Source organism: Gordionus sp. m RMFG-2023, chromosome 1 (genome assembly GCF_954871325.1).
Source record: "Gordionus sp. m RMFG-2023 chromosome 1, tfGorSpeb1-WG-v2, whole genome shotgun sequence".
Taxonomy (NCBI): domain Eukaryota; kingdom Metazoa; phylum Nematomorpha; class Gordioida; order Chordodea; family Parachordodidae; genus Gordionus; species Gordionus sp. m RMFG-2023.
The window spans coordinates 69,147,592-69,173,011 of NC_088775.1; the positions used below are offsets into that span (position 1 = coordinate 69,147,592).

General features: G+C 26.4%; 1 protein-coding gene across 3 annotated transcripts in view; it reads right to left on the bottom strand.

The window, feature by feature from the left end:
- Positions 1 to 255: 255 nt before the first annotated feature.
- LOC135931815 (transducin-like enhancer protein 4) overlaps positions 256 to 25,420 on the bottom strand; it is a 41,820-nt gene continuing 16,655 nt past the window's right edge. For all 3 annotated transcript variants that reach the window (XM_065469120.1, XM_065469119.1, XM_065469121.1), the window contains 21 exons: positions 22,865 to 22,927; positions 16,179 to 16,253; positions 14,105 to 14,387; positions 13,873 to 13,889; positions 13,000 to 13,615; positions 12,761 to 12,919; positions 12,273 to 12,466; positions 11,860 to 11,922; positions 10,979 to 11,204; positions 10,498 to 10,652; positions 9,853 to 9,991; positions 9,450 to 9,569; positions 5,970 to 6,754; positions 5,695 to 5,763; positions 5,146 to 5,247; positions 2,827 to 2,972; positions 1,837 to 1,960; positions 1,548 to 1,630; positions 1,267 to 1,447; positions 1,009 to 1,101; positions 256 to 363 (listed from right to left, as the gene is read on the bottom strand). In XM_065469120.1, the coding sequence (XP_065325192.1) occupies positions 271 to 363; positions 1,009 to 1,101; positions 1,267 to 1,447; positions 1,548 to 1,630; positions 1,837 to 1,960; positions 2,827 to 2,972; positions 5,146 to 5,247; positions 5,695 to 5,763; positions 5,970 to 6,754; positions 9,450 to 9,569; positions 9,853 to 9,991; positions 10,498 to 10,652; positions 10,979 to 11,204; positions 11,860 to 11,922; positions 12,273 to 12,466; positions 12,761 to 12,919; positions 13,000 to 13,615; positions 13,873 to 13,889; positions 14,105 to 14,387; positions 16,179 to 16,253; positions 22,865 to 22,927 (3,786 nt within the window). In that variant the 3' untranslated portion in view covers positions 256 to 270. The remainder of the gene's footprint in view (positions 364 to 1,008; positions 1,102 to 1,266; positions 1,448 to 1,547; positions 1,631 to 1,836; positions 1,961 to 2,826; positions 2,973 to 5,145; positions 5,248 to 5,694; positions 5,764 to 5,969; positions 6,755 to 9,449; positions 9,570 to 9,852; positions 9,992 to 10,497; positions 10,653 to 10,978; positions 11,205 to 11,859; positions 11,923 to 12,272; positions 12,467 to 12,760; positions 12,920 to 12,999; positions 13,616 to 13,872; positions 13,890 to 14,104; positions 14,388 to 16,178; positions 16,254 to 22,864; positions 22,928 to 25,420) is intronic.

A 25,420-nucleotide genomic window follows, 5' to 3' on the forward strand; every position in this document is an offset into this window, starting at 1 on the left:
TTTAACTATTTTATACACAAAAATAATTAATCGGTTCCGTGTATCAGCAAAAAAAGTGGTATCGATGCATCTCTGGTACATATTTTATAAAACTAAAAAAAAATTTATTTAATTTCTACCAATAAATTTATTACATCAATCTTTTTCATAAATATGATCTGGTTAGGTATAACCTACATGTATTTATGTTCAATGTAATCCAAATTTAATATGGTTGTAAATATAAATTATAAAGTCCAAAAGTAATTTATTACACTAATCGATAATGCATCATGCTCTAATATTATATTGAAAAATTTTAAGAGTGTTTACTAGAAATAATACCCAGGAGACACAGCGATACTTTTGCATAGAAGATTTTATCTAAAAAAATTCATTTTTTTTATTACATAAATATATTATAATAAAATGAAAATAATAAAAATTATGGAATATTAATAATATCGTACATGTTGTGTTTTAATCTTTTATTAACAATATATTATATATGATTATAATAAAATTCTTTTTTTTTTAAAAAAAAATTTTATTTGTAAAATCTTAAAAAATAATTGTATAATACAAATTTTATTTCTCAAATTTACTGTTTCTAAAAAAATAATATTTGTTTGTTCTCAAAGAAGTAGATTCCATTCAACCGTTTCCAATTAGCTTCTTTTTTTCTTGATAAGTAATCATGATTGCGAGATAAATATTGGGAATTAAAAAAATTGCACAATAAATAAAAAAAAGTTATTATAAAAGTAATCGTGAAACACTGGGCTTGACTAAAGGGGGGAGGTGGGGGGGATAGAAAATAATTTTAAGATTTTGTTTTTATTAAATTAGTATTATAATAATGGCTTTTAACAAAAAAATATTTATAATGAGCATACTATTTTAATATTTTTTTAAATGTCATTTTAAAAAAACTACATAAAATTCATGATCCTATTTGCTTACATGTGTTTTATAAAAAAATAATTTTTATATCGTGATATTTATAAATATTAATTAGTATTGGATTTCATAAAGAGTGGCTTTTTTGTCGCCAGATCCTGTTAGTAAGTATTTGTCATCAAAAGATATATCGCAGCTTAATATTGAGGATGTTTCTTTGGCCTAAAGGCAAAAAGAACAATCATTTATATCTACATTATAAAAAATGCTATAACGAAAATTAATAGAGCATCTTTAAAATATTATACATTAAAAAAAATTATGATTGCAAATTTCCTGCTAAAATTGAGATTAAAATTTTTTTATAACGAATACCATATTTGTTACTTGAAATAGGTTAGCTCCGTAAGGTGTTCTCCAGGCGTTGAGTAGATTGTCCTTTCCCGTGCTCAAAAACCATTTACCGTTATTTGAAAATTTTAATGACAAAACACAACTTTCGTGCAAATGCAATTGATATTTGTCGGGTTTTGTATGGTGTATCACTTCCACCACACTATTTTCCATTCTAAAAAAAAACCATGTTTTATCTATGTAAATAATAGGCTTTGGTAAGTGTAAAAAAATATTGTAACACGTTTTATGCAATAAAAAAATATTAGTTTTACCCAACTGCCACCCATTCTCCTGTCGGACAGCATCCCAAAGAAAATATTTGACTATTAAAATCGTATTGCTGCAATTGTTTCCCCTAATAATAATAAAAATAATGATAATTATTTAACATCGTTATTTTTATGTATTAAATCTCTGTTTAAATGTTCTCCCGCGTTTACTATCTAGAATTCTGATTTTATTCCCTCTTTCACTTAAGCATAAACAATTAAAACATTCCCCTTTTAACATTTTCTCGCATTTAAAAGTTTAATTATTTTTTTTTGAGTTTACTGTTATTACTTTTAGCGTAATTTCTCTTAAATCCCATGATCTAACTGTATTGTCGAGTCCTCCAGTCCATAATTTGTTTCCGTCCAATGATGTGTCTATGCAACTTGCTCCGTCGGTATGTCCTTGAAATTGCCTGTAAACAAATTATTGATAAAAAACTATTGAAAAAAGTAATTTAATATTTAGAATTAATATGTTAAGTATTATAAATCATGTGATAATGAAAAAGAATTATTTGAAGAAATAAAAAGTAGCACATGCCTCCCTTACATTTAATTTAAATTTGTTTCACTTAATAGATTATTTTTAAAAAATTAAAGCCTAAATAAGCATATTTAAAAAATAAAAAACAATCCATTTAAATTAAAAACAAAAAATGAGCTCTAGTCATTTTAAAATTATTTTTACTAATCTCCACCCAATTATACTTTTACTAGTTTGAGCATCATGATTCTAAAATAAATTTATTTCCCATTTTATCATTCTGTAATAGAATAAAATAGATAAACATCATTAAACTACCAGAGTAATTGCCGAATAATCTTAAAAAAAATAAAGTTTATGTGCATCCAAGAGATTCTAGTGGGGTAGAGGGGGGGGGGGTGTGGCTTTTTTATTATAATACTTTAAACCTGCTTTTTGAGGGATTTGGCCCGATTTGATTTTTTAAAAATTGGTTTTACAGTTAATTTTTTCAAAAAACCCGATGCCATGTTCGCATTGTATTCATTTTTGGGAGAGGGGAGATGAGACAGTGTATGGAGGTATTTTTATACCTTAAAATGATATTTAAAAAACTGGCAAATATGCCAAGTCGGGTGAAATTTCCTCCCTTTTTGGTTACGCCAATTAATTTATAAGGTCGGAGCGTGGCTGGGTCTAGAACTAATTTTTACAACCACTGGGCTTCAAGAGGCCTCGGTGGAAAAAATTAATTTGGTAGGTTTGTGTCAAGAGTCACTGAAATCTTTTATCCAAATTAAACAAATAATTAAAAACCTAATTAGAGAATTGTTATGAAGATCCCAAACTGCTATATTCCCATCAGAACAACAGCTCAGACATAGTTTGTTATCAGGGCTAATAGCTAAGGCGTAGCATGCTGGGGCAAGGCTATTTAATTCTCCTTTTATTCTTGGTGTGGGCTTAAAAAAATTACAAATTTGCATAATTTAATATATTTGATTTGGTTTAGTATGACCAATCCATTAATTCAAAAAAAAATATTGTTAATAAAATAATAGTGATTTATTATTAAATCTTGCATATAGTTAGAGCGGTGCTGGAATTTGCTGATGGAGGTATTTAACCAGTCAATTTTTTAATATATCATGTGGTAATAAAAATTCTGCCAATCTGCAAGATGCAGTGCACAACTCTAAATATATTTAATTGACGTTATTTTGAAATGATGGACACAATTATATTAACAAACATTACACAATTTAAACTATAACGCATAGCGAATAAAATAGTTTTTTTGGACATTTTATTTAAAACGAATTTTGAACATGAACGATTCATTATTTTGACGAGGACTTTCGTTTTTTAAGTTCATTCAAAAAAAAATTAATTTAAAAATTTTTCTAAAAATTTTTTAAACAAAAGCTATATTTTCTAACTCCTTGTTTCCTTTAAATATTTTTAAGCACGTTTTCCTTTCTGACTAGTATCTATTTTACTCAAATATGGTTTACATTTTATTAGTTTTAAGATTATAAATTATTTTAGGTTTAAGTTTATAAATTATTTTATTGATAGACATGTCTGATAGTTAGGACTTAATAAATATCATTGCTGACTTAATTAATGGTAATTCGATTTTAATTCTTTAAAACAAATATTAAAATTAATGTTATCTAAATATTGGAATAGAGCATGAGCCAATAGTATGCACATCTCATTTAAGAAAGTGAAAAAAAGATAAAATTGGGCTAGTTGACGCCTATAATAACGATAAAATTAGGGCTGTGCCGATCCACATATTTTTCACCGTCCGATCTGATATTTATATTGATTTTTCCCCACCCCCATTTGAACCAAAAGTAATTAAGAAATCAATATTTTTTATTCAAAAAATCGAATTATGCATTTTATTTAATTTTTCTATTAAAAAGTTTACGGATATTGGTAGTAATTAAATGAATTTTTCATTATTCCTCCCCGTGAAATTAGAATTCCGCAGATAACGTATTTTACAAAATAATTTGTCTTTTGTAAAATATTTCCATAATTCAGATACCATATTTAGAAAAATTCTTTCATTTAAAGTATAAATAATAAAATTTGCGTTATTATTTAAAAAGATTTAAAATAAATAAAACTTTGGGGGTTCCCTTTCTATTTTTATAAAAAAAACTTTTAAAATACTATAAATCAATTTTAAAAAATAAATAAAATTTAAGGAGTTTTGTGCATTTGCATTGTTTAAAAAAAAATTATTTAGAAAATATTATTAATGTAAAATAAATATACATAAAATAACAAAAAGAAATAAAAAGATCGGATCGGTTTTTTACATGTATCGGTCCGATCCAATATTTTTGGAAAACGCTAAATATCGGTGCCAATCAGATATTTAATATCGGCACAGCCCTAGATAAAATTATTCAAACTTTAAATTACATGTATAACTTATTGTCAGCGTTAATAGATTGAAAAGCATTGACTAATATAAGTCTATGTTGAAAAGTTAATTAAAAAATGTGTGAAAGCCTCAGAAAAGGGTATTCGAAAATCTCTTTTTTGGACAAAAATTAGGCCGATTATTATCTATCGAAATCTTTTGAAACAAAGATATAAAACATTAATTATATTTTCAAAAAAATTTCCATCACGATATATAACACAGCGATGTCACCCTCAGCTATCGTGGAACGCGCTTTTAACCTACAAAATTCAGTTATAGCTACAAGATTTATCTGCTTATTGAATTAATTTTTATAAAAAAATTCTTAGTAAAAATAGAAAAAAAATTGACAAATCATATATTTTTAAGTCTTATTTTATTGTTTCATATTTTCACATTTTATATTTATTCTATTACAAAATTAAAATATTACAATCAACGTGCCTAGCTTAGTATTATTATATTATCAATTTTTTTATATCAAATATTAAGTGCATATAAAAAAATATATTTAGATATGAATGAACGTGCGCGTTAACAAATTTCAACGCGTTCCTTTTTTAGCAAAGCATTTAGAGCGAGCGCCTTCGATTTTTTGAACGACGAACACAAAAGAATTCGTTTTTAAAAAAATGTTTACCACTAACACAAAATAATTAAAAAATGAAAGATTAATGTTTAAATTTTACCGATCCAATATCCCATATAGTAATAGTGCTGGCCTCTCCACCCACTATCAAAGTTCGTCCATCTGATAACAGTTTGCAAGATCTTATGTAATTTTCTCTATTCTAATTTTATTTTAACATAAAATTATTAAATTTAATATAGCAAAAAAACTTCAATTTAATATATCCTAGTCATATTATCCATAGTTATGCCAATGTAATAATATACCACAAAATATATTTAGAGAAAAAAAAATGAAATATTTCTTTTGGGATAAAATTTGCAATAAGATTCAAAAAAGCAAAAAGTTTTAAAATAATGTAAAGAAGCTGAAAATAAAGAAATATGCTCCACTATTTCATATAACTTCGAAAATAATTTAATAATAAAATTTCGTTAAGATTTATACTTTAAATGATTCGATTTTATTAATATTTTAAGATAAATTATTAAATAATCGTTTATTCGTATTCAAAAAAAAAAAATTATTCGTTTGAATAGATCTGGTAAATTTTATTTTAAATTAGACCTGGTAGAGATATAATTAATGAGAATATTTTAAATCTTACCAAGCATTGTAATTCGTGTATGGGTGTTTTCATGGTTGTGTCTTTCATGTCCCAAATTTTAACAGATCCCTAATATTTTTTGAAAAAAAATTATAAATAAGTGAAATTATAAAAAATATTAAAATAAGTAGGAAATTATTTGATTTTTCTAAAAGCCACCACTTTTATCTTAAAAATTCCTATTATAAATAATTTTTAGTGATTAGTTGCTTTTTTTTAGATAAAAAGGCTTTAAATGATATATTAATTACATATAAATTTGTCAATTTTTTTACCTTTCCCCCAGTATACAAAAACCTAACGGGCTTTGTATGGTTCATTGCTACTGCACACACCACCTCGCCATGATTCAGTGTGTGCAATTGTTTTATGAAAGGTGATTTCGGCAATCCATTACTGTTATTATTTGGTCCATTTTGACAATTAGTGGTAGATGAATTTGTGGGAGGGAGATTAAAATCTTGAGGAAAAGAAACAGGCCTAGGTACAGTGGCCAATATATTATTATTGCCACCTGGTTCTTCATTATCAAGTGGTGGGGTAAGGGTCAAGGAGTGAAAGGCGTACGGCGGGGTTGGTGGTATTTGTTTGACTATAACGCCCTGTGAATGAGACGATGTGGATAATTCGTTTTGATGATGTTGCTGGATATTTAGAGTGGACGAAGGGGGGATAATATGGGGAGCTTGCAGCGACGAAAAGTGAGGCCCATGTGATAAATGGTTATGATGTAGAGAGGCGTTAGGATTCATCATAGGATGTATAGAGTTCATGGGGTGGTTTTGCAAGGGGTGAATCATGTGAGGTGGGCCTTGCAAGTTCTGTAAGTTTTGTAAATTTTGCAAGTTGTTTTGGTGTTGTTGATGATGAAGGAGTAATGAAGGAAAATCGGGGTGGTGGGGAGGGTAGGGTTGGAAAAAATAAGGGGACGAAGGAGGAGGAAGAATATTATGAGGATGGGAAGGGTGTGAATGCAATGCGTGATGATAAGGGTGATTAGGTGGAGAAACAATGGCTGATTGATTGTTACTGAGAGCTTTTGGAATAGGTGAAGGAGTGGCTAGGATTATTTTATTTATGAGGGATAAAAATTATTTTACTAATGTATATGTTAGCGTCAATGAGTTATTTTTTTTTAATTTGAGCTCATTTTAATAAAAAATCGGATTTTACCAGAAATATATTCTATCAAGTTTGTCCTATCTTATGAATTGTAGACAATTTTGCTGTTAACCGAGTTATTTATATTTATATAAAAAATTTATGTAAAATCGAATATAATTAGTGATCTGCATCGGGCCTAATTTTTCAAGCCCGGCCCGGCCCGAAATTTTTTTTAAAAAAGTTTTGCCAGCCCAAATTTATTTAAATATAGAAATTAATATTTATTATTACTTAAAATAAAAGACATATGTTATATAGCGTTTAGTTTCAATAAATTAAATCAAAAATTTTTATTTTATATAAAAAATTCAATATAAAATTCAGAGACCTGCAGAGGTACGATTTGCACGGCCCGGCCCGGTTTTAAATTTTTTAGGCCCGGCCCGGGTATTTTTTTTACGGCCCGGCCCGGATTTAAAAATTTAAGGCCCGGCCCGGATATTTTTTAAAAAAAAAATTTCAGGCTCAGCTCGGAATTTTTTAAAATTATATTCGACCTGGTATATACAAAAATTCACCTATGAGGTATTTTACCATATTTTTCAGCAAGTATTATCGCTTATTATTTAAAAAATACATGTAAAAAGCTAATATTTTGAGAATATTATATTGAATTTATAAAAATTATAAAATTGTTATTTATAAAAATGGATATTTTGAGCATATACTATATTTTATATTGCATTTATAAAAATAAAACTAATATTCATAAAAATGGTAATAATATTTTGAGCATATACTATATTTTATATTGCATTTAAAAATAATAATACTAATATTTAATTTATAAAAATGGAAAATATTTTGAGAATATAATATATTGTATTTAATTTACTATTTAATTTATAAAAAAAAAATAAATCACTATTTAAAAAAAAGCATGTATAATAAATAGTATTTTGAAAATATAATCTAATTGCACAATATTAATATAATTTATTTTATAATATAAATTTTTAACAAAAGAAAATAATTGTATTATATAATATTGTAAAAAAAAATAATGAAAAATGTTGGATTAAAAACTTTCATGACTCAAGGTAAATATAATAAATGCAAAAAATATTTGACAGTTTGCAAACTAAAAAACCAGCATGATTGACGAAACCCTATACTCAAGAAAGATATTAAAAATTCACAAATTATCATGAAGAAAGAGAAGCATATCTACCTTTTCAGGTTGAAGATTACTTCTTCTTTCTTCAAGAATTCTCGTAGTGGAAAAATTCCGCTCACAGCTTGCACTTGAAGCAGGAATTGCCAATTTTGCTAAAATTGGAAATTCGCTTTGATGAGCCGCCCACCACTCTAACAAATTATCCACCTTAAATGTTTTATCTATTATTCATGTAATTATAATATTCATCATCGGGTATTGACATATTACCATAATTACCATCGCCCCATTTGTCATAAAACGATTCAGTTTGTTTAACAACAGTCGTAATTTGACTGGTCAATGGTATTTCATTTACTTCCTGAGCCTCTTGTAATTTAATATAATCTTTTATATAGTTTTCCGTCATTTTGCGATCTGTCCCTGACTACATACGTAATTGCTTGAATTTGGGACAGAAAAAGAGAAATAAAATGATACTTGTGTAAAACAAATTTTTCAATTAAAAAATGCTTTATATTAAGTAAAATCAATTTTATTTCTCCTTTTCGCTTTGAAAGGTATTACAAACTTTAAGAAGTGATTTTGCTTTATTTGATTGTTTTGGTAAAACATATTCTAAAATTTTAGATATGAATTATAAAAAAATATATTAATAATACTTGAATATTGGGGCTTAATTCCTTTATTTGATTGTTTTGGTAAAATATGTTGTAAAAATTTAGATATGAATTATAAAAAAAATATATTAATACTTTGAATAAATTTGCAGGAAATTAATAATTAGATCGATCTGTGGGTTGTTAGGTAGTGTTAACCATCACCCAATATTATATTAATCATAACTATAATATAATATAATCTTAAAACTATTAACTCATAATGTAAAAATTTTTATAAAAAATATTAAGGCCCGGCCCGGGTTTAACAATCTTAGGCCTGGCCCGGATATATTTAAAAAAAAATTTTTAGGCCCGGCCCGGATATGTTTAAAAAAAAATTTTTTAGGCCAGGCCCGGGTATATTTAAAAAATTTAAAATACGGCCCGGCCCTGCCCGGGTTTAGGGCCGGGCCTGCAGGTCTCTGATAAAATTGATAAATTTAGATATATTTAATAAAATTTCCAAGGTCCGACCCGACCTGGCCCGAAATTTTTTAAAAAATATTAAGCCTGGCAAGAAGCCCATTCGGGCCGGGCCTAACTTTGCAGATCTCTAATATAAATTATATTAAGTTTAAAAGTTTATGAAAAATTTGTCTGAAATTCATAGAGTAGGTATTTCAAACATAATGGAATACACTTCCGGTAAAATCAGATTTTAAAATTTTTAAAGACTCGCTCAAAAAATGATTTAAAGTTGAAAAAATAAAACATTACTGGAAAAAACACATTGAGCTAACATATATAATTGTTAAAATAGTTTATATATTAATCAAACTTTTGATTTTTTATAAGAAGAAAAAAAATCAAACCTGAAATATTGGCGGAAAAGGATTTTATTTTTCCCAAAGAACTACTTCGTCCTCCACCACCATTTTCTGAATTTGTATTGTTATTAACGTTTGGTGAATGGGAGGGTGAATTACTATTACCTTTAACATTTAAAAAAGAGATATTTGTTTATTATTCAATTTTAACCATTAATATAAGTTAACACTGAGACAATTTATAGTATTTAAATAAATCTACAGAGTAGTTTGTCTTATTTTAGCCATCTTAGTAACATGCCCTTTTTATTCCTAGAGTAAAAAAATGCTATTTTTAATGTGATTATAAAATTAAATATTTACTAAATGTTTGCTTAAATTGAGGTGGTTACTTAGCTTATAGTCTATAAAAGGCAAATTTCTATATAAAATAGAAGGCATTAATTACCGTTAATAGCAATATTGTTATTTTTGATTTGATTAGTATGATGAATAGAAGTGCCTTTTCTGGCTCCGTTGTTTGAAGCTGGAGAAGATAGGTTGTAGTTGTGGCTATCTTCTGTATCAGGATGTATCTGTGCTCCGCCCTTTTAGAAATAAAAATAATGTTATACTTTTTATGTTTATTTTATCTGTCCAATTTTTTTTAGAGATAGTAAAACTCCAGAAATGAATAGTGATATATTGGATAATCATGTCGTTAATGGAGAAAAGCTTTGTGATAAATTTGGTGGTTTGAATTTGAAACGTTATGAAAATTCTGTATTTCCAACTTTTTTTACCCCAAGCTCGAAGATTATTTCTATATTTTAGGCCTGATCCAGAACAAAATTTTTACATTTAGGTACAAGCCCAATTCAAATTGTAATATACTTAAGGTTAGTTAGTAAAAACCGCCTAAATGGATATAAATATTCAACGAAGTTCTTCCCCCTCAGACAAGTAAAATAGAAAAAGATCTGATACTGATTGTGTCTTGACTAAGATGGTACCCCCTGCGATTTTAATGGCACACTTGATTCATATGCAAATAAAATATACAAAATAACCTTAATATATTGCGCCTAAAAAATATTTCCCGTAATAAATAAACCTCGCTAAGAGAAGGCGAAGTTTTGAATGATCCTCCTACCGTCATATTGTTGCTCTTTTTCTTGCCAGAATGGGCTTCTTTATCTTTATATGACTCATTAGCGGATTCACAGTTTCTAAATCTCTTATGCGAACTGCTATGGTAGTGTTTGTTGTCTTAATATAATTATTTTTAAATTTAAAATTAAAAATGTAGGTATTTTAGAGTAAAGAGTTGTTTAATAATAAACCATATTTTGGGAAAACTTTTAACTCATGTAATTTGAATATCTTTTGGGCCTATGACTTTACTATATTTCCTGTCTTTTATTTACAAAACTTTTCCAAATATTAGTATCTGTTTAATATAATTAAGTATGATCCAAGTGACCCAATTAAGTCACGGAAAATCGAGTGTGTTGAATAATGTTCATATAAATAGCAATAATATTTTTTTCAGATATCATAGCTTATTGTAAAAATATTCTATAATTTAATTTTACGTTTATTAGCGAAAGCTCCCATATTTTCATCCCCATTTATCATGCCTTTGTAATTTCCTTCGTAATTATCTTCACCATCTTTATTTTGAGCTAGTTCGTTGCTAATATTTTCGATTTTTGGAGAGGAGGTTGTAAATGAATCGAGTTTCATTGGCTCTTCTTTTTGATTTTGACAAGATAAATGATTTGCCAAGGTTATGGCAGCGTTGATAGAGTCTTCGTTATCCTATAAATTTATAAATATGTATGTAAATGTACTGAGACTATTTACATCTAATTTTACCTAATAACATGCCTTTTAATATCAACATTTAAAATAAGAGATATTACAGTGTCGTGCATAACATTTTCATATTAATTTATTTGAAAATAAAATTATTTGACTTACATAAAATTAGTGGTTAAACGGCTCATTTTGAGCCGATTTTTTAAAAGGCTAACCAGTATTTTAGCCAGAAAAATAGTGAACAAGTCTCGAGATTTCGATAATATATGTCTAGACCTTTGTTCTTTCTATGAGCAAAATCTTCAGGCTTGCGTAATATTTTTCAGGATGAAATATTGAGTTAGCCATTTTTAAAAATAGGCTCAAAACGAGCGTTTAACAACACTATATAAAATTGTTAAAATAAAATGTTTATATATTCTTATCAATTTTTACAAGTTAAATAATTTTATCTATAAATAAATTTAAAAATATCGTTTTAAATTAAATCTGCACAAAAATGGTAACATTAAATTGGATTAGGTATTTACTGTGCATATAACTAATTTTAAAACGCGATGTTAAAAAATAAATAAATATTTGGTAAAAGAAAAAGGAGGAAATTTGTTATACTTAAACATCAATCAAATATAATATAATATTATCGAATAATTACGATATCGTTGGAAACGTCGACTACCAATTCCTGATCACTCTTGTCGTCTATGTCAGAGGCTTCCTGAATCATATTTTTTTGAAGTCAGTTGTTATTATCTCCAAAGATTAGCCATTATTAAGAAAATTGATTCGAATATACATTTATAATCGTATTCATGAATGAGAATAAGTAATAAACCGTTATAAGTAGTGAAGACTAAGTGTTAGGCAAGAGCTTAATGTAAAAGAATTGGTTAAAATATTTGTAACCGTGGTTTGGTTTAAATAAAAGCGACCTGTGATCTTAACAAATTAACCGAGACTTCCATTTTTAATAAGAAACGTCTTCCAATTTTGAATAGTAGAGAAAAAGTGGGGAAAAAGGTTTTCTACATTTTATTTTTAGAATGCATGGTTATAAAAATATATAACCGATTTAATACGTGGCAAAGTGTCTTCATCAAAGTTATTATTGTTATTAATATTATCTAAATCGCCTTCATTAATGTTATAAAATTCATCCTTAGCTGTTGTGGATGTAAGATTAGTTTCTGCCCCATTGATATTTGAATTGTCAATGACGCTAGAAATTTGGTGCGAAGCTGGGGAGGATTTGCTTACTATGTCTATATGTTAAAAAAAGACTGAACTGTAGTAAATATATCGCATCGCTGAAACAGACTCATTTAAAATGCATAATTTTTGTATTGAAATTATTCAGGTCCAAGTTTAAATTTGAACAAACAAAGGGGGGGGGGGAGTAATTTATATACTTCTTATTTTCAAACGAAAGCTATTTTTGAATGAATAAAAGTATTTTCCGAATATGTATAACCTTATATTAAAAAAATTAAAAGTTATAATATAATTAACCTACAATTGAGATATTTTATAACGTTATTTATGAGAATATTAAAAACCGTTTCCATTGCGTTTGGAAGAAGGGGCATTGAAAGATGAAGGTGTGCTATCTCTCCTTTCCCTTGATTGCAGGGGGGTACAAGAAGATGCCCGGCTATTATTATTACACTGAGCTGTGTTAGAATTATGAGAAGCTGAATCTTTGGTCGAGTTAAGAACTATAATAAAATTTTAGAAAAATAAAAATCCATTAACAAAAAATTCTTAAATAATACAACTAATTACTCAAATACATTACCGTGTTTATCTTTTCTCTTCTTGGTTGGTCCAGATCCAGTATTATTGTTGGGTGCAGCATGTTGCACAGGCGAAGAGCGTCCATATGACGAATTATTACCATGTAACAATACATTGTGATTTTGTATGTTTTGACCGATATTTTGAGAACTATGTCCAAGTTGAACATGGTGATGATTCAACATATGAGGGTGATGAGGATGAGTAGGGTGGTGTGTATGAAGAAGTGAGGGAGGAGGAGGAGGAATAGGAGGGTAGGCTCCAGGATGAACCCCATGTAAAGGGTGAAAAGAACCCGTTCCTGCTAGCAAATGGGGTGGTATCATAGGAGGAATAAGAAGGGAAGGGTGAGGAGCAGGCAGGCTCTTTACATTGTGATTTTCGGAATTTGAATTAGAGCCGTTATTTTGAATTAGGTTATATGATGAAGATGATAGAGAGGGAGTACTATTACGTTTTGAGAGAGGATTACTGTTCGTGTGTGAATGCGAAGTGGCATTATCGCCACCACCGATTTTATTAGTAATCGGGTTGCCAGAATTAGTGGGCCCATTAGGGATGGATAAGGAGGACGGGAGAAAATGATTGGAGGGTGGCTGAGGAGAATCGTCGTTTCTCTATGCAATATTTATATTTTAAATGGTTAGTTGACCTATTTCTTATAAAAACGGAAATTTAGTTAACCAACATTCTAGGTTTTTTTAATAAGGGTGACGAATAACTTATTCATATCTTTTCGAACATATTGGTCTGACGTGACAAATAAATGATTTTGAATTTTAAGAAAAAAGCTAATTAAAAGCAAATAAAAAAATTGCTAAATGGGTTCTTGTCAAGTTTATATATAAAACAAAATAAAGTTTTTATTTGTTACTTGACGATCTTCGTTCACTAAAAAAAATAAAATTATATAATATTTTTTAAAAAACTAAACTATAAATTTAAGAATGAAAACAACTCTCATTGTTTGAACCTTTTTGCCAAAAATGTATTAAACTAAAAATTTACACAATATTGATAAAAAATGTAAAGGTTTATATAAAAATAAGTCATATATCATGGCAATGACTGAAATAACTAAATTAAACAATAAATGTTTTTTTTACTCATGAGATGTTTTTTAGCATTTTCTTCGAAAGCAGCGAGCAGGCCTGGAGGAGGAGGCATAAGGAGGCCTGGATGGGGTGGGGGGAAAGGTAACCCACCCATATTATGGGGGTGCATGGAAGGCATATTTAGAGCGCCCAAGTTTGCTAGGTTGTTGGCAGGGTGATTGCCGGGATTAATGAGGTTAGGGTTGTTCAGGTTAAGTGGGTTGGGATTATTTAGGTTCGCATTAGCAGACAACAAGGGTTGCTGTTGTTGAGCTACAACGGCGTGCATTTGTTGCTTTAGTGAATAAATGGTTTAAAAATTTTAATTATGTATAATAAGAACAATAGTTATGGATATTTAATTAAAATCCCAATTTATGACCTTATCTGGAGATGGAACAATCCAATATTCTATCCGAATGTTTAGTGACAATCCAATATTCTATCCGCATGTTTAGTGAATATACATCTTGAAACTTTATCAAAATTCTTGCTTACAGAAGTAAAAAAATTTAAGACAGGCGTTAATGAATCTGGTCACCCAAAGTCAAATTAAATCATTCCGATTCTTTAAAAAAATCAAAAAGCCCAGGTCAGAACCCGTAAAGGCAGATCCAGGTGAACATATAATTTACCCAAATTGAGAATTTAACATTATATCCACAAAATGAAGTATATATAACTTAAAAATAAGGTTTACTTTTAGGTTTCTGAAAAGTAACACTAAAATAAACAGGGGCCCTTAATATTTTTAATTTATATTAATGTTGTTTTTAAAAATGTGAAAAAGCTCAATAAAATTTAAAACGCATCTTTTACAATTTTTTTCCGCATAAATATTTGGTTATAAAGGTAATAAACAGGCTTGAGTGCGTTTTCGCATGATCAATAAAATAAATTCGCATTTCGCTGAAATACTTCAGCATTGAAAATAGATTAATTTTCTAAATTGTATTTTCCGAAGGAGAATTTTATAGACAACAAAATGATACATTATTCGTAACTTTTTCAACAAATTTTTTTTGATTTAATTAAGATCGACCTTGACATAGGTATATATCCATGATTTTCCTATGAGGTGGGACGGGCAGCATTATGAATTTCTCCATCAATTTATACGTCTTTATGTAGACCTTTGGCTATATTCGATTTTTACAAAAATTCATTTTGGGTTTTCACTTTTTAAAAAATAAAAATGCTTTATTTCTAAAAAGTTTAAATTATAGTCGTTATCTTAAAGTAATTAACTTTTACTAATTACTTTAGAGAGTTTTGAGAGAGAGGGGGTGAAGTGGTAGGGAAAATTTTTTATAGCTTAAAATGATATAAGGTCCATAACTCCGAGTATAGGTGAGCTAGAACTATGAAAGTTAGATTTGAGTAAAATTTACAAACTACTTTACCAAATATACATGACGACACTATAGCCCTATTTTTATATTATTGGGTGCCTTTTATTGTGCTATAAAAATTCAATATGTTTTTATTGATCTTTTATTTCAAATAATTTATAAGAAATCAAAAGGTATAAATTAAACAAACAAGCATTGTGAAATATTTAACGATTTAATTATTATTTTCTTAATGCCACAAGATTAAACATATTTTTTTAAGCTTAAATTATTTACAAAATATTATGCTTTTCTTCAAAAAAATTAATCAAATGTATTTCAATTCCAAGGTGGGGGTTAACACAAGATAGTCTTTGAAATTGAAGGGGGGGGGGGGGTCGGTAGTTGTGACGACGCTATCGTCATTTGAATAAAACTAGAAGGGAATAGTTTTAATTTTATTTACTAAAAAAATTATTTTAAAAATTTACTTTAATTACATTCTATTTTTCACAATGCGTGTGCATAAATACTACTCCTATTTTCAAAGGATATCTAAAAAAAATTCACTCAATAGTTTGTTTTATAACATTTCTCATGGAATAAAATGTTAACAGCTTTAAAATATATTTTTTAATGGAGTCAAAAAAACATTACAAACGGGAATTTTATAAGCAGAACAGGTCACATCTTTAATATTATAATTTAGCCTAAACATTTAATATAATATATAAATCACGAATTTCGAAATATACCCCTATTATCACATTTAGCTCCGACATGGTGACTTGTTTAGCCCTTTCGACAGCCGATGCCACCTGTTGTTGATGCTTTTAAATTTGTGTATAAATATGCAATTATAAAATATACCATGTAATGTATAATTAGATCAAAAATATATCACAAAAACTTAATGAGATAATCAAAATGGTTGTCAAGGTATACACATCATTTTTTGATGCTGTGGTGACCGATGAGTCTTACTATTAAATTTTTTCCTAATCATTTACTATAAATTTTGATATCTTATCCAGCATTGGCCCGTAAAAATGTTTTGAACTTTACAACCCGACCCTATATTCCTTTTCCCGGTGTGCCGACCTCTGGTTTATAACCTTTAATAATTCAACCTTATTTTCTATTGATTTGTATTTTATATTACTATACAATAAATATTTTAATTGAATTATGTTTTAAGAAAAATTGGGGGTGGGGGGATAGTATATTACATTTTTCTAAAAATCTTTCAAAAGGAAAATTTCCGGTAATATTGCAATTGGCAACATAGTTATACTACACTACAAAGCCTAGTAGTAAATTAATTAAATTCATACCATATTAAACAAACAAGGTGGGGTAAAAAAAACAAATTGATATTTTATATCACTATCGACTTTCGGGCTTAAAGCATTTGATAAAAAAATAAGATAAAATCAATATTTGAATTTAAGATAAAGTATGGGTATGAATATAAAATATAATACCGTAGGCCTAGACACGGGCAGGGGTGGACATATTATTCGTCTATTAATTTTTATTATTATTTAGTAGTTTTGTTAAATGGCTCGATTTTCAAAAACGACTAAAGATTTTGCTCACAGATGACAGAAAGGTTTGGACATCTGTTAATGAAATCTCGAGGCTTGAGTAATATTGGCTAAGATCTAAATTTAAAATAGTATAAATCGGGCCATTCAACACTCATTTAAAAATTCTTAGTCGTATAATATTAATAAATAATATTTTTTCGTTTGGCGTATATTGTAATAGAGTGTATACACTATTTTTGGGTATAAATTATTTATATAAGTCATTTTATAATTAAACTAATGAATAAAAGAATAGTTATTAATTATTAACATGAACCTGATTTATGTTTAGGTGATTTCTCAATTTTATTGATAAAGTTTTTTATTTTATTTAAATTGTGTTAATTTTTATAAAATAAAGATATGAATGAATATAAAACATTTATAATTATATCATTAGTCGACCGACTCGGGTAAACCTGATAAATTCCCACTAATCGATAAAAAAAGAAAATTCGTATAAAAATGTCTTTAAGATTACATAACAAATCATCTACATGAATAAAATACATCATATATAATAAAAAATACAGGTTTTAAAATTGTGTTTATAGAATTAACCACTTTATGTTTCTAGCCATAAAATAATAAAACCCATGAAAAAAATGTGTTGCTCCATTATCGCAACTAGTCTCGTTAAACAGCTAGATTTGAGCCTACTGTTAAAAACGCAATATATTCGCCAGAAATATATTACGCAAGTCTGAAAATTTTGCTCATAGGTGGACATCTATTAGCGAAATCTTTAGGTTTGAACAATATTTTTCAGACTAAAATATTGAGTTAGCTGTTTTTAAAAATCGGCTCAAATCGAGCTGTTTGACAACACTAAGCGCAACCAATAATGGGATGGAATCTCCTCTTTTAGCAGTTTCCATATATTATTTTAAACCAAAAAAATTCCCATTACACCCCCACTCCCCAACATTGAATATTGTTAATTTAAAAATAATGTCTATAATAAAAAAAATTGAGTGTAAAAAAATTTTTTTAAAATATAATACTGTCAAAAGCCTTCAAGGAGTGGGCCTAAACTATTTTAAAAAATGACAAAAAAGGCCAACCAAAACCACCTATAAAAAGTTATAATTGGTTTTCTTTTAGTCTGCAACTCATATAATGCCTTAAAATGTTTTTAAATGTTAGAATATAATATAATGTATATTAAAAAATTTCATCTTTCAACTAATGAATAAATTATTTATATTTAACTTTTAAAAGTAAAATGAAATCATATAAATATAAAATTAGCATATTTATGATAAAGTAAGTAATAAAATATATTTTTTTGATATTTTTAAGTCATAAAAAGTTTATTCTTTTTTTAAAAAAAAATTCCTATCAAATTTCTAATTTAACTCCCCTTATTAATATGTAAAAAAAATTTATATTTATATTAATGAGATACAATCAAACATTACATTTAAATATTTAAAATTTATAATTAATTCCAAAACACAATATTTACATATTATAATAATTTTCAATTGCTCATTTATAATTTATATAAAAAAAATGGATCATGAATTATTTTTGTGAATATATAATTATGAATATTAAAATGAAGATGCTTTACCAACATTTCAATATAAATAATAAAATGCATTATACAATGTTTAAAATAAGTTAGTAAAAATAAAGAATAGAAGAAAAAAAAGTTTGAAAGGAAAAGGGAAAGAAAAGTGATTAAAAACATTAATATAAAGTAACATTGATGTTTTTATTTTATAATGTTGGGGATAAAATTAAAATATTATGTATATTTTTTTACAATGTGAAATAATTGTAATAATCATGAATACGTAATGAGTTTGATGAGTAATTTTGCATAAATTTTCTATAATAGTTATTATTTTGTATAAATTTATAAAATGCTATTTGATACATATTTAATGTTATACATGTAAATGTAAGTATAATATGTATGAATAATTTATTTTTATATAGATTATTATTTATGATAATTTTTTATATGCAACAATTATATGCATCATAAAATTTTGTAAAAAATGTGAGTGAAGTAATACATACACAAAACACAAAGAGAAAATTTTGTTTTGTCATTATTTTAAGTCATTGTGTAATGAATGATTGAAGATGAAGAAGGAATAAAAGTTGGAAATTCTTCTTACTAATGTGAGAAAAATAAAAATTGTAAATATTTGTTCAGGAGTTGATAAAATATCGACATTTGACGTCTTATAAAAAAATTTCTTGTAACAGGTTTTTTAAAATATTTAAATACCTTGGTTACAAATATTCATGTTACTCCCCAGCTATAGACTTTATTTACCAGTGCAGAACAGAGAGTCGAACTGTGATGTGTAATGGTTAAGTCCCATTGGAGTTCTTAGTTTAGTTTTAGTTCCATTCAGATTCTTTAAACAGTTTTATCTTGATTCGTTTTGGTTTAGAATGCTGGCGGTTCTTTTCGGTTCGTTCCGACATTTTTTTAAATTAATTGGCCCAAAATGATTTATTAAAGATTAAAGAATTAAGTTGAATTTCGTTATTTTATAACAGAATGAATATGAAATTAGGCAACTTAACAGCATAAATGAATGCTAATAAATTTTAAAATAGTTTTGAACAGATTCGAAAAATTATGACAGCATATTAAGGTATGGCAGTTCTGTTAGATACTTTAGAATAATAACTGTCATGAGCAAAGCATAATAATTAATAGTTAATTGATATCTGAATTTAATACGATTATAATGGCTTAAATAAAATAAAATCTACTTATTAAAAAAACTCAGGAATTTGTGTAGTAGCAAGTAATCCTTTATTTTTCCATAATTTTGACATATATCATAAAAATAATAAGTTTGTTTAAACCAGAAATTATTTGCATTACACGCTAAGTTGAGCATATAACAATAAAAAGAAGAAAGAATTTTTGTCATATTTTAATGAATAAAAGATGTGTATCTTTAACAAATTTGAAAAAAATAAATATATACCAAAATAAATTTATTAAATATCATTAAAAAAAAATTTTAGAGTGTCAAAAAAAAACTTTATAATAATAATAATCTATATTATATCTATCTAATATTTGTGTATTACTATATGGTATTTTCATATTTATCCAATTAAATTATATTAATGTAATAAACCTAGATAAGAGACTGATGGACCCGGCCCCTCTGGAGGCATGATTTTTTAAATCCAGAATAAAGACCCGCCCACTCATGCTTAACTAAAACAAATCTAGGCCCATTCATGTATTTTAAAAAATTTTAGCCACCTTTTCATTAATTAAGAATTCAATAATTGAGTTTATAGATCAAAATTTTTATCTAAAATGATATAGACTCCTTAGTTTCTTTAAAATATGTAAGGAAAGGAGTGATTTTAAAGATTTACATAATTCACGCAAAATTTCTAATCACGCCTTTTTATTTTGGAAATACCCGTCACGTCCATTCACCGTTCGAAATTTAAAATTTATTTACACTGCCAAGGGGATTTTCACGGTCTGTGCTCACCTTTAATTAATTAGCTGCTCTCATTTACAATTATTATTTTAAAAAGCGTGAGTCGGACAAAATTTAAAAAAAACAGGCTAGCCTTGCATTCAGTAAGGGCGGCGAATTCGCGATAACTGCAAATGAGGGGTAAGTTTAGAAGTGATAAAAATAATAAGATTTGAACTATCACCCCCCCCCCCGGAAGGGACAACCAAATTGCCTTTAGAAAAAACACAGTTCTGTTGGATTCGAACCAATCGAATTTTATTTGATTCAATATCACATCATGCAATATTTAACCTTAAACTTATGAATACAGGGTTAAACTTTTATTATACCGCAAAGAGGAATTATGTTATCTAAAACATAATTTGTAAATTTAAGAAGAAAACTAAATATTCCCCATTTTTATAGACAATATTGAATCGGTGTCTAGTGTATGAATCAATGTCGTATGGAATTAAAATCTCGGGGAGGGGGCTTTAAGTTAATAAACATTAGCAGTACTCATTTTATATTTTTATTAGATATCAAAGGGGTCCCTAGTCGTTGGCCAAAAAAAAATTATCATAATCATTTAAAAATGTAGTCCCCGTTTTGAGGGAATTCTGACTCGAGCAATCTGCGGGAAAATCAATAAAAATGGCCATATCTTCTTCAAATTACTTTTATACTGTTAGTTAATATTTTAAAAGATTATATTATATACTTTTTTTTCAGAATAAAAACGGAAAGTAATTAAGTATTCTAAGTCTATATAAAATATATTATTGAATCTTGACAAATAATGATAAATATTCCTTAGTTCACGAAGAAGATATAATTCATTTTTATTATTTATTTATTATAAAAAGAAGAGAAGAAAATGATATTAAAAAAGAAGTTTGAAGAGGCTTAGATGACTAATAAATTATTCAGAAATAAGAATTCCTTTTTTATATTTATTTATAACTTAAAATAGTATTTTTTTTGCATTAAAATTAAATTATTTCTTGCCAAAAAAAAATCAAAAAAATAGGTTTATAAATATTTATATTCTTTTTCCATCTAATTTCTTTTATAGTGTTATTATCATTACTGATATAGATTTTAATTTATGGGTTTGTTGTTAATTCATCTTTTCTAGAAAATAATCATATGTATAATAATAATGAAATGTCCCCGATATTCTATTATGTAAATTGACCATATATCAGTATTCATCTTATAAGGGCGCTGGACCAGATAGTAAATTTTTATTGAAATATAATTTAGTTTTTCTTTATAAAAAAAATAATTTCTACTCTTAAACTATATATTTTTTTTTATAAAAATGATATCCTTTAGGGATAAAGAAAGCAATTGCCATTTAAAAAATAAATTATATAACACATTTAATTAATCTTTTTTTTAAAAAAAAGAATAAGTAATTTGATATTTTTTTATTTAAAAAAATTCTATTGTAAAAACATCGTCAGTTTTTCAATATGATTTATAATTTCCTTTCCTAAACTAAGGAATTTAATTAATTAGTTTTTTTTAAATATAAATTATATATTTGGATTTAAAAGAAAATAATGACTAATATAAGGATTTTATATTTTTTTTCATTGTCTTGAAGCGTTTATTAAATATTAATTAATCAAGATAAAATGTAGACAATTAAAAATTTAAATCAATAAAAAAAATGTAATCATTTGAAATTGAAAATAATATACCCTAATTATTTATTTAATATCTAATAAATTATTAATGATGCACAATTTTTAAAAAAAAAATATATTAATAATTTAAGTATCATAAAATAGACTTGGAAGAATCAAAAATTATATTGTAAAAATGAAAAACACCTTCGTTTTGGGTGGAAAAAGAACTCAATTATGAAAGAAGTAGAAGACTTATAAACGCCATTTTAAAAATAAATTACAATTTTAGATCTAAAAAACAGGTATTAGTCATTAAATATTTGAACAGGTGGCAATATTTCTGATTATTATTTTTTTTAAAAATAAGAGAATTATATAGAAATTTTGTGTAATCAGACAAAAGATTGCGTTATTTTGATGTTCTAAAAATTGACCATTAAAATGGAGTAATTTAATTATAATCACTAACTTTTTGTTAAAAAAGACTAGTGTGCACATATTTATGAAAAATACATTTATGACCTCTCAAGAAATAACACATAAATAACTTCTATTTTTGTTGTAATTTTTAAATTTACATTGTTTTATATATAATGCCTATTAATTTTTTTTAAAACCATTATAATCATTTTTAGGGATTGTACTTCATTTCATATAAATTGCGTTAAATAAAACAAGCCTTTCATATACATATATGTTAGTAAAAATAAGATAAATATATTTAATAACAATGCAATTTAAAGTGAGATTTTACCTCTTGAGATAAGAAGGGTATTATTTGCGCGCATATTGAATTCAGCCTTTTAGCTATCTCCGTCTAAGATATCCATAATTATTTTTATTTTTTTGTAAATAAATTTCATTATGAAAAAACTATATTGTATTCATTGATATATAAAAGTATTTATAAACAACTTTATAAACTACCCCATCCTTAATAGCAATTATCTCTAATTATCCTAATAATTTAAAATATATAAAGGCAATTATTAGTTTAGGCATACATTAAAATTATAATATTTATACAAAATATTCAGTAAATTGTAAAAAAAAAATAAAAAATGGTATTAAAAATTTTAAATGTAATTTTTATTGCCAAAATGAAAATTTGAGAATAATTTATTATCCGTTCGAAGCCTAGTAGCCACAAAAGATAAATAATAAAATAAAAATTACAAAGCCGACCATATTGAAATATAATTTAATAAACCTATAACTATAAAATAAATTTTTATTGCTTAAATGTGAATGCCGAAAAAATTATATTATAAAAATAAAATTAACATATTTGTATTTTAATCTGCAATAAAAAACAGAATTTTTTGCTAATGAAAAGGTTTAGAAAAAATCAAAAAAATTATAAAACCAATACACATCTCAATAAAACGAAAAATTAAAGAAAAAAAAGTTTTATAAAAAAATTTCTAAAGTTTTTTTCCTGAGAGCAATTTTTGGAGAATTTGTTAATGTAGATGGTTTAAGTTCTGCATTGCATGAGAAGGGGAGTGAAATTTTTTTTTGTTCAAACCAGAAAAATTGCATTTTGAAACCTACAAGGAAAATATGTCTATAAGGAAATAAAATATAGCATAATATTCTTTTAAAAACGTATGGATTATCGAAAAAAAGAATCGATATCCCTAATTATTTTAAAAAAATCAAGAACTTCTAATTAAACAGTGAAATCAATCCTTTTAATAGAAAAATTGATAAGAATTCTTAATTGGCAGGAAGATATTGAACTAAATAGGTTAAGATAATGATGTCGTCATCTTTGAAATATTTAAGCAAAAATACATAAATTTTTTATTTCATTTTTAGAACTATAAAAAATTGTTCAAAATAAACAATTTTGTTTAGCTCGTTATGAGCCAAGACATCGAAATCCTGTTGGGGAGGGGGGAACTTGACGGAAATCTCAGATTTGGAAGGATTTTTATTTGGTTCATTTGCAGCCTTTAAATAATGCAATCTAGAATAATAATGAATTAGAGTTGTTAATGCTACTTTTTAAAAGTAGCTACCGCTCCTACCTTCTCAAAAGAAGCTAGCTCCCGCTCCAAGTAATAGAATGGCACTCAATAACCACTCCTTTGATTTTCATTTTTTTTAGAATGTATACGAAACAAAATCATATTTTTTTATCAAAGCCATATTTATATTAAATGATCTATCAAAATATTTATAACCTTAAAGTAATAAATTTTCTAAATTAGAATCTAACAAACATCCACGCCTCTCCCCTAAGACCCTAAGACCTCTTTTGCAATACTAAATAGGCGCTCTACAGGAGGACTAGAGGGAAGCGGGGTATTGTATTTTATAAAGATATTTTTTAATTCAGGGAATTATTCAAATAGTAATTTTGGTATCATTATTTAAAAAATATTTGTCTAATATATTATCTTCCTGATGATCTTCATGGAACCAAAAAAAAATCTTCCAGATCATTTTGTATTTAAAAGAAGGATTTTTTACTTTTAGATGCTTTTTTAGATTGAGGCTGCACACTTTTGAAAATTAAATAGTTTTATTTAAACCCAAAAGGCATTTTGCCCTTAAATTTTGTTTGATCATTTGGATCAACATCTTTTAGAAGTTTAAAATATTTTTGGTATGATGGAAATGGAAATTCGATTTCTTCATCTATGATCTCTAAATCCATAATATCTAAAATTATTTTTTGTTATATATCTATAAAATGAATATTAATATGACTTACAAGATTTTCCAAAAAATTTTCAATATAAAAAGGAAAAACTAGATGTTTAATATTTAAAATGATAATATAAAACTCGGCCAAACATTTAATAATGGATAAATTTAAATAAAATTTCATTTTTATTGAATTTTAATTAATAATTATTACTAATATTTATAAAATAATTTAATTTATACATTAAATTTAAAGGAGCGGTGGAGCGGCGCTCCTCCATTCCAGCCCTAAAAGGAGCCGCTCCTCAATTAAAAAAAAAGAGGTGTTTTTTAAAAAAGGAGCGCCGCTCCTTAACAACTCTGTAATTAATAATTCGTTATTCTTTAAATATATTTGATTGATATTAGAATAATAATAATGAATTATTCGTAATATTCTTTAAATAATTTTTACTTGATTGATGTAATTACAATTAGTAAATTATTCATTCGTTTAGAATTGAATATGAATAATTCATTATTCGATTTATTTTTGAAGATCTTAAATAAAACTCTCGACATTTTTAAAAAGAATGACAAAAATTCTTTTCTTTGTCATTTTATTTTGAAGCGCAAATGTTATTAAATTATTTTTTCCAAAAAAATCATGAAATTT